The sequence below is a fragment of the Oncorhynchus mykiss genome, unplaced genomic scaffold (assembly GCF_057628025.1).
Source record: "Oncorhynchus mykiss isolate SJ-2025 unplaced genomic scaffold, ASM5762802v1 scaffold101, whole genome shotgun sequence".
Classification (NCBI taxonomy): Eukaryota; Metazoa; Chordata; class Actinopteri; order Salmoniformes; family Salmonidae; genus Oncorhynchus; species Oncorhynchus mykiss.
The window spans coordinates 1,161,391-1,171,516 of NW_028322100.1; the positions used below are offsets into that span (position 1 = coordinate 1,161,391).

Below are 10,126 nucleotides of genomic sequence, written 5' to 3' on the forward strand. Positions count from 1 at the left end.
AACCTAAAGGAGACTGAGCTACAGCACCAACAACACTCTGATATAAACCTAAAGGAGACTGAGCTACATCACCAACAATACTCAAAAATAATAAAACCTAAAAGGAGAGGGTAGAGATATGCTATGATGCACTCTTTGGAAGTTGCTTGATAACAGCCCTGTACCGAAGATTATATTTAGAGTTAATGGCGCAGTATTTGCAAATACTGCTCATCTCAAACATACTTTATTATCACACGTAGATTAGAAGTGTGGATGTGTAGCATTTGCAATTTAATCTTTACAGCCTTATAACAAAACATGACAAGTGAGGAATGATTGTTAAAAATATTTATGGAATTTCTCACGTTAAAATGATCCGAGTTATCATAAGTACATCCAGTAATAATGTCTATGTGCCAAATGGCAACCTATACTTTATAGTGCACTACATTGGACCGGGGTCAAATAGGGCTTTGGTCAAAAGTAGTGCACTATGTAGGTAATAGGGTGTTATTTGGGATGCAACCTGCGTGTTTTGTCAGCTCCGGGATAATGAATTGTACAAAGAAAGAGACCATCTCCATTTTACATTATTTACAATGAATACTGAAACGCTAATGGTACTCAATAGTCAAATACTGATATGCAGCGTTGGGAGTCAGTTTCATTTAAATTCAGGTAGGAAACTGAAACTCCAATTACATTTTTCCCTCATTAAAAAGCTTTGAGAATAAATGCGAATATCAGTTTAAGTTCCTGAATTGAAATGGAACTGAGCCCAAGGCTGGCTGATATAAAGGCTGTTATTCCCAGAGATTCAGAGCTACAGACGTACTCTCATATCATTGTACTGATAGTCAAGGAGTACCTGCAGCATTTCAACCACAGATTTGTCTGAATCACAAAGCCAATACTTCACATCACAGACATCATAAATCATTTCAATAAATGACCTACACAGCAGACAGGAAATGTGACAAGTACATGATCAAAAGGCTGAATCAGACTGCCGAAACATCCCCCCTCTATTTAAACTATAAGGCAGTATTAGCCTACGTGGCTGGAAGTACCGGTTCCCATTAGTTCATTCTGATAATAAATAATAAATCAAATAAAATGTCAGTGATGGCCATTTCAGATTCAAATTAAATTGACATCAAGATAATAAGAAATGTTGCAAATGACAGAGGCTTAGAATGACAAAGAAGATTTACTAGTAGGCCTAGAAATTAGAGGTCGACCGATTAATCGGAATGGCCGATTAATTAGGGACGATTTCAAGTTTCAGATTGTTATGAAAATCGGTATTTTTGGGCGCCGATTTGCCGATTAAAAAAATAAAATAAAAAAAGTAGACCTTTATTTAACTAGGCAAGTCAGTTTAAGAACACATTCTTATTTTCAATGACGGCCTAGAAACGGTGGGTTAACTGCCTTGTTCAGGGGCAGAACGACAGATTTTCACCTGTCAGCTCGGGGGATCCAATCTTGCAACCTTACAGTTGACTAGTCCAACGCAATAACGACCTGCCTCCACAAGGAGACTGCCTGTTATGCGAATGCAGTAAGCCAGGGTAAGTTGCTAGCTAGCATTAAACTTATCTTGTAAAAAACAATCAATCATAATCACTAGTTAACTACACATGGTTGATATTACTAGATATCTAGTATATATAATCTGACTGAGCATACAAGCATACAAGTATCTAAGTATCTGACTGAGTGGTGATAGGCAGAAGCAGGCGTGTAGACATTCATTCAAACAGCATACTCGTGCGTTTTGCCAGCAGCTCTTCGTTGTGCGTCAAGCATTGCGCTGTTTATGACTTCAAGCCTATCAACTCCCGAGATGAGGCTGGTGTAACCGATGTGAAATGGCTAGCTAGTTAGCGCGCGCTAATAGCGTTTCAAACGTCACTCGCTCTGAGACTTCTAGTAGTTGTTCCCCTTGCTCTGCGTGGGTAACGCTGCTTCGAGGGTGGCTGTTGTCGTTGTGTTGCTGGTTCGAGCCCAGGGAGGAGCGAGGAGAGGGACGGAAGCTATACTGTTACACTGGCAATGCTAAAGTGCCTATAAGAACATCCAATAGTCAAAGGTTAATGAAATACAAATGGTAGAGAGAGAAATAGTCCTATAATTCCTATAAAAACTACAACCTAAAACTTCTTACCTTGGAATATTGAAGACTCATGTTAAAAGGAACCACCAGCTTTCATATGTTCTCATGTTCTCAGCAAGGAACTGAAACGTTAGCTTTCTTACATGGCACATATTGCACTTTTACTTTCTTCTCCAACACTTTGTTTTTGCATTATTTAAACCAAATTGAACATGTTTCATTATTTACTTGAGGCTAAATTGATTTTATTGATGTATTATATTAAGTTAAAATAAGTGTTAATTCAGTATTGTTGTAATTGTCATTATTACAAAAATACTTTTTATTTTATTTTTATAAATCGGCCGATTAATCGGTATCGGCTTTTTTGGTCCTCCAATAATCGGTATCGGCATTGAAAAATCATAATCAGTCGACCTCTACTAGAAATATCTGGGACGTGTTCATTTTAGGGCCTGCAACGGAAAACATTTTAAAACATTTTGCAACTGAAAACAAAAATGAGTGTGCCCATTGTCCAAGTGCCGTTTCAGTCCATTTTCATCCGTTTGGTGCCTAATGAACACGACCCAGGTCTGCGACCAGGAAAGGGCATGGACCAAGAGCCCTATTCAAACTGGTGCCCAGGCTATCTGGTGTTTCCTTGAGTAGTACGTCACTCAAAGCATGCAAGTGGGATTTATTTTTTAAACCAGCCTTGATCGAATAGGGCCCAAATATCTATTTTTTTAACCAGACTTGATTGAAAAAGGGACCAATATATGTGTTTTTAAACCAGACTTGATTGAATAGGGCCCAAATATCTATTTTTAAACCAGACTTGATTGAAAAAGGGACCAATATATGTGTTTTTAAACCAGACTTGATTGAAAAAGGGACCAATATCCATATTTTTCAACGAAACCTCTGCCAGAGCTGTGTTAGTAGAGTAGCATAGCCTTTTTTTGTTAAGATTAGCATTGCAGTGGCCACTGATGGTCATTCCGCTTTATTGCTGCATACCATGGAATGATGGCAATGGCGGTCTCTTGTTCTGGCCTGTTACAACGTACCTGCATATCATGGCACTATAGCCATTCATTCATTAAACTGTAGTAGGACAAACATTACATCACCTACTATAACCCCTCCCCCCCCAGGTCTATTATGTGTAAACATCCCAAAGTCACTTGCAAAATAGTTTGCATACGTCTTTGGCTGAGTGCATTGAAGGCAATAGCTGCGTGGACCATTACAATTGATCTCAAACCCCCGGGATGCGTACCAAATGTCAACCCTATTCCCTATTTAGTGCACTACTTTTGACCAGTGTTGGCACCCTATTCCCTATTTAGTGCACTACTTTTGATCAGGGTTGGCACCCTATTTCCTATTTAGTGCACTACTTTGGATCAGGGTTGGCACCCTATTCCCTATTTAGTGCACTACTTTTGATCAGGGTTGGCACCCTATTCCCTATTTAGTGCGCTACTTTTGACCGGGGGGTAGGGGGGGCATAGAAAGTATGGGTTCTCTGAAGTAGTGCACTATATAGTCAATAGGCTGCCATTTGGGATATACACGCCATGTATAGAAACAGAATCAGGTCAAATGGACTCCGCCCCTAAACTTTAGATGACGTTCTATTCGATGCGATTGGAACTTGGGTCTGTTGGAATAATCCTGCTCAGTCTATCTATCCTCTTTCATGTCCTCTTAGTGATAAGAACATCTTATTCTAGGTAGGACTGCTATGTACAAGCATTTGTACCGCCACCATTCACATAAATATCCTTATCATTTATAATCTATTTCATTTAAAAACCGCTTGGTCCTTCATTTTTCAGAAATAATTTAAAAAGTTCACAGTATACCTTATAAAAGGTTCTACATTGGTACATCTGCCGTATACTGTAGCTTGAATTGCAGCTATGATCAAATATGTTGGGGTAGAATCGGATACTCTAATTTTACATGCCAGAGAACGGGTCGACGTTATACTTAACTAATGGACTTACACGCAAACCCATCTTGAATCTTGTGACCATGAACCACTTTTAAAAGTTTGCATAGATAGAAACCTTTAAAACTGACCAATTAATGCTGAAATTGACAGATGTACTCAATCAGAAAGCTGATTATTGGGAGCTTCACATCTTTCCACATGGGGTTGGGGGGGGGGGGGGACGATATGGGCCATTTCATTTGATAGCTTATCCTCTTCATTCCCCCCAGAAAGATGGGAGTCCGTTTAGTAAAAGAACCGCTGCCTAGATGTCAGTCGATGTATTGTGCCAGCCACCTGAAGCCATCTCCATAGCCCTGCTTCTTCAGGACACTGCACATGAAAATCTCCAGAGGTCGTGCCTGCAGATCCTTCAACGACACGTTACCCTGGACAAGAACAACAGGAACAAGCTGTTATAAAAGACCACTCCAGCAACTTCACCTTTTTTTCTGCTGAAAAACATTATCCCAAGTCTAAATATAGTAATGTACACACACTTAAGGTTAAATTAAATAAGAATAAGAATGTTTTACCCACTTGTGCCATGTCATACAGAGCATTCAGAAACTATTCAGACACCTTGACTTTTTCCACATTGTTAGGTTACAGCCTTATTCTAAAATGTATTCAATTATTTATTTTCCTCAGGTTTAAACATTTTTGCAAATTTATATAAAAATAATACAAATAATAAACGTATTTCCATAAGTATTCAGACCCTTTGTTATGAGACTCGGAAATTGAGCTCAGGTGCATCCTGTTTCCATTGATCATCCTTGAGATGTTTCTACAACTTGATTGGAGTTCACCTGTAGTAAATTCGATGGATTGGACAGGATTTGGAAAGACACACACCTGTCTATATAAAGGTCCCACAGTTGACAGTGCATGTCAGAGAAAAAAAACCAAGCCATGAGTTTGAAGGAATTATCCGTAGAGCTCCGAGACAGGATTGTGTCGAGGCACAGATCTGGGGAAGGGTACCAAAAAATGTCTGCAGCATTGAAGGTCCCCAAGAACACAGTGGCCACCATCATTCGTAAATGGAAGAAGTTTGGAACCACCAAGACTCTTCCCAGAGCTGGCCATCCAGGCAAAACTGAGCAATCAGGGGAGAAGGGCCTCGGTCAGGGAGGTGACCAAGAACCCAATGGTTACTCTGACTGAGCTCCAGAGTTCCTCTGTGGAGAAGGGAGAACCTTCCAGAAGGACAACCATCTCTGCAGCACTCCACCAATGAGGCTTTTATGGCAGAGTGGCCAGAAGGATGCCAGTCCTCAGTAAAAGGCACATGACAGCCCGCTTAGAGTTTGCCAAAAGGCACCTAAAGAGACTGACCATGAGAAACAAGATTCTCTGGTCTGATGAAACCAAGATTGAACTCTTTGGCCTGAATGCCAAGCGTCACGTCTGGAGGAAAACTGGCACCATCCCTATGGTGAAGCATGGTGGTGGCAGCATCAAACACCAAATTCAGGTGTGCCAAGCTTGTAATGTCATATCCAAGAAGACTGGAGGCTGTGATCACTGATTCAACAAAGTACTGAGTAAAGGGTCTGAATACTTATACTTAAAAAAAAAATATATATATATATATATATATATATATATGAATTTGCCCAAATTTCTAAAAACCTGTTTTTGCTTTTGTCATTATATGGTATTGTGTGTAGCTTGATGAGGAAAGGCTCAGTGGAAGTGTGGAAAAATGTTGAGTGGTCTGAATAACTTCCGAAGGGCACTGTGCCCGGACCACCTATTGAGATGGGGCTTTTGTTAAGTAAATCAGGTGATAAATGAGGTGAAAATAGACCGGAGTACCACTAACATTTTCTACAGCATATCTAAAGAACGTGAATACTGTACCACACACACACACATTCAGATACACACACACACACACGTTAGTTGTGTTACACACTCATCTGAAATGGACTTTAAAAAAAACGATAATGATAATATAATAATGATACAATACTAATAATAATGATACAATAATAATAATGATGATACAAATTCCATAGGCTACATCTCTACGCTTACCTTTCCAGTGCATTGTCCATCGAGAACGAACGCCTCTCTCAGTCCCCCTTCACTGATGGCTTCAGGACGGTCTATCTTGTTACCCAGGACCAGCACAGGCACAGAGAGGATGGTCTCATCTGCTAAGAGAGCCTGAACACACACACACACACACACACACACACACACACACACACAGGAAAGAGGTTGAGTAATGAGACAGATGGGACAGTGAGAATGTTTGTTGTGTGTCCTGGTGTAACCTGCCTCAACTGGGCTGCCTCAACACGTGGGTTTTGTGTATGCATTTTTCACAATGAATGTTGATAAATTAGGCCCATTGTGTGCAGTGGAAATGACTTACATCAAGTTCGATCTTGGATTCTGTAAGGCGTTCGTGGTCGGCACAGTCAACCAGAAAGACAACTCCATTGATAGCCGGCAGGTAGTTCTTCCAAACTCTTCTAGCTGTGAAAGAGACAGAAGATGTAGCACATGAGGTAATGTGTCAAGATGCTGACCAAACCCTAGAAAGACATGATGTAATGAGTCAAGATGCTGAACAAACCCTAGAAAGACGCAGTGTCCAACTTAGTTAGGCCGAACTCTTACCTTGTACGTGGCCGCCCAGATCAAACGTGGTGAATGTCATTCCAGCTATCGTCAACTCTTCCGATGCTTCAGGGAGAAACAAAACACATTTTAAAAAAACGACTGACATTGTGTTCACTGCCGTTATTGGGACGTAAAAACAACACAATGAAGTAGTTTGAGATGATGTTGCCTACTTGGATGCAACGTGGGCACATGCTGTCCAAGTCGGTCATCTTTCAGCATATGCAGCAGGGTTGTTTTACCAGCATTATCCAACCCCAGGAAAACCAACTTTCCAGATTTTTTGTACAACCCTGGGAAAGTACATTGACAAGTTAATTCAACTTTTTGAGTTGTAAAAACACACCACCACTCATTGTGACGTGCAGTACTATACTGATCAGGGTGGGTATAATGTGTGGAACGTTCCAACAGGAATCTGTTCCAAAAACTTTGTAAAATAACAAGGATGCCCACAAACAACGTATATAAAGTTGTATAGCGGCAGAATACGATACCGGGTAGAGAGGGTGGGATATTTTGTTACGTTTTTCACTCACCGCGTTTATTATGCAAAATGTCTGTCCTCACTCTGGTAGCCTACGGACAAACATTAAGAATAAGCTACCTGGTGAGTTGATGCCTAATTCGGCAGCTAGTTAGCCAGGTGAATTGATCATGCTACTTGGTATTCGTTGTTTGTGGGCATCCTTGATATTTACAATGTTTTTTGGAATAGATTCTAGGTGGAACGTAACACACATTATACCCACTCTACTGATAATACATCACACCCACTCTACTGATAATACATTATACCCACCCTGCTGATAATACATTACACCCACCCTACTGATAATACATTACACCCACCCTGCCGATAATACATTATACCCACCCTGCTGATAATACATTATACCCACCCTGCTGATAATACATTATACCCACCCTACTGATAATACATTATACCCAACCTACTGACAATACATTATACCCACCCTGCCAATAATACATTATACCCACCCTACCCACCCTGCCGATAATACATTATATCCACCCTGCCGATAATACATTGTACCCAACCTACTGATAATACATTGTACCCAACCTACTGATAATACATTATACCCACCCTGCCCACCCTACTGATAATACATTATATCCACCCTGCCGATAATACATTATACCCACCCTGCCGATAATACATTATACCCACCCTACTGATAATACATTATACCCACCCTGCCCACCCTACTGATAATACATTATACCCACCCTGCTGATAATACATTATACCCACCCTGCTGATAATACATTATACCCACCCTGCTGATAATACATTATACCCACCCTGCTGATAATACATTATACCCACCCTGCTGATAATACATTATACCCACCCTGCTGATAATACATTATACCCACCCTGCTGATAGTACATTATACCCACCCTGCTGATAATACATTATACCCACCCTGCTGATAATACATTATACCCACCCTGCTGATAATACATTATACCCACCCTACTGATAATACATTATACCCACCCTGCTGATAATACATTATACCCACCCTGCTGATAATACATTATACCCACCCTGCTGATAATACATTATACCCACCCTGCTGATAATACATTATACCCAACCTACTGATAATACATTATACCCACCCTGTTGATAATACATTATACCCACCCTACTGATAATACATTATACCCACCCTACTGATAATACATTATACCCACCCTGCTGATAATACATTATACCCACCCTGCTGATAATACATTATACCCACCCTGCCGATAATACATTATACCCACCCTGCTGATAATACATTATACCCACCCTGCTGATAATACATTATACCCACCCTGCCGATAATACATTATACCCACCCTGCCCACCCTACCGATAATACATTATACCCACCCTACTGATAATACATCACACCCACCCTGCCAATAATACATTATACCCACCCTGCCAATAATACATTATACCCACCCTGCTGATAATACATTATACCCACCCTGTTGATAATACATTATACCCACCCTGCTGATAATATATTTGAAGTCATTGGCGTGAAATCAGAGATTACCTAAAAACTGTAGCACACCACTAAAGCCTCTGTAGAGCCAATCAAAGAGGAATGACATTTCACTGGTCTTTGCCTAAGAAAGAAAACAATCGGGAAGTTAGCTAGCTAGTTAGCACACTGACAACTTGTCAAGACGGGATCAACTTGTCTCACTGGATCAGCAGTATTTTTTACATTTGCATCATGACTATATTGATAGCTACAGGCTCTCTTCACACAAATGCACGTGCTACTGCTACTAGCCAGCTTTAGGTTTGTCAACAACAATTACAAGTATTTTCTTATCCTAGCATGCTATTAGTTAGCACCAGCTGATCGCTAACTTAGCTTGCTATCTCGGCTACGTGGCTATCAGCTTATCTGAAATCCTGGCCTCATGTGGACTAAGGACTCTTAAGACAGACAGACAGCTCTCCCTTTCGAAGTAAATGTATGACGGAACACACGTAACCTTATGTAACTATATAAATGACTGAATATTTGTAATAAAGCTACCAAAAGCTTACCTGTCGACAATGACAGCTTTGGTTAGACTGTTTTTGCGGATTCGATCAACGAACAGCTGATTGTATTGTTCTTCGACGTGACTTCGGGAACTTCCTAACCACCCCGGTGGCGCAATAGCGCCGCCTGCTGTGCGGGAGTATATTGCATTGTTTTGTATTTATTTATTTTATTTCACCTTTATTTAACCAGGTAGGCAAGTTGAGAACAAGTTCTCATTTACAATTGCGACCTGGCCAAGAGAAAGCAAAGCAGTTAGACACATACAACAACACAGAGTTACACATGGCGTAAAACAAACATACAGTCAATAATACAGTAGAAAAATAAGTCTATATACAATGTGAGCAAATGAGGTGAGGTAGAGGCAAACAAGAAAAGGCCATGGTGGTGAAGTAAATACAATATAGCAAGTAAAACACTGGAATGGTAGATTTGCAGTGGAATAATGTGCAAAGTAGAGATAGAAATAATGGGGTGCAAATAAATAGGGTTTATGGCGTTCACCTTTCACCTACCTTTCCCATAAAATACCTCACATCCTCTGCATTATATCATAGGCATTATATTTAGACATTGCATCTAGTAGCTCCCATCGTTTCCTCTTGGCAGTGGAGGAGTGTTGGATGGAGTGATTCTTCAGCAGTTCTTTTCACGGTGTGATTCCCGGGTAAGAGCCAACTTCAAGGAAACCGATTTTATTCAACACACCGGTTCAAACAGCTTTTCTTCTGTCTGCTATAAGGGCTTGTGTTGTGATGCAGGACCACTAGATACGAGTAAAGACCGTGTTCAGAACCGGAGGAGGGGGA

At 40.5% G+C, this 10,126-nt stretch overlaps 1 protein-coding gene across 1 annotated transcript; it reads right to left on the bottom strand.

The window, feature by feature from the left end:
• Positions 1-315: 315 nt before the first annotated feature.
• sar1aa (secretion associated, Ras related GTPase 1Aa) lies at positions 316-9,429 on the bottom strand. The gene is made up of 7 exons (XM_090228775.1): positions 9,317-9,429; positions 8,811-8,883; positions 6,899-7,018; positions 6,723-6,788; positions 6,475-6,578; positions 6,132-6,263; positions 316-4,474 (listed from the first exon to the last, which is right to left on the bottom strand). The coding sequence occupies exons 2-7, from the start codon at positions 8,866-8,868 to the stop codon at positions 4,358-4,360; spliced, it is 597 nt and encodes a 198-aa protein (XP_090084901.1). The 5' UTR covers positions 8,869-8,883; positions 9,317-9,429; the 3' UTR covers positions 316-4,357.
• Positions 9,430-10,126: the final 697 nt, after the last annotated feature.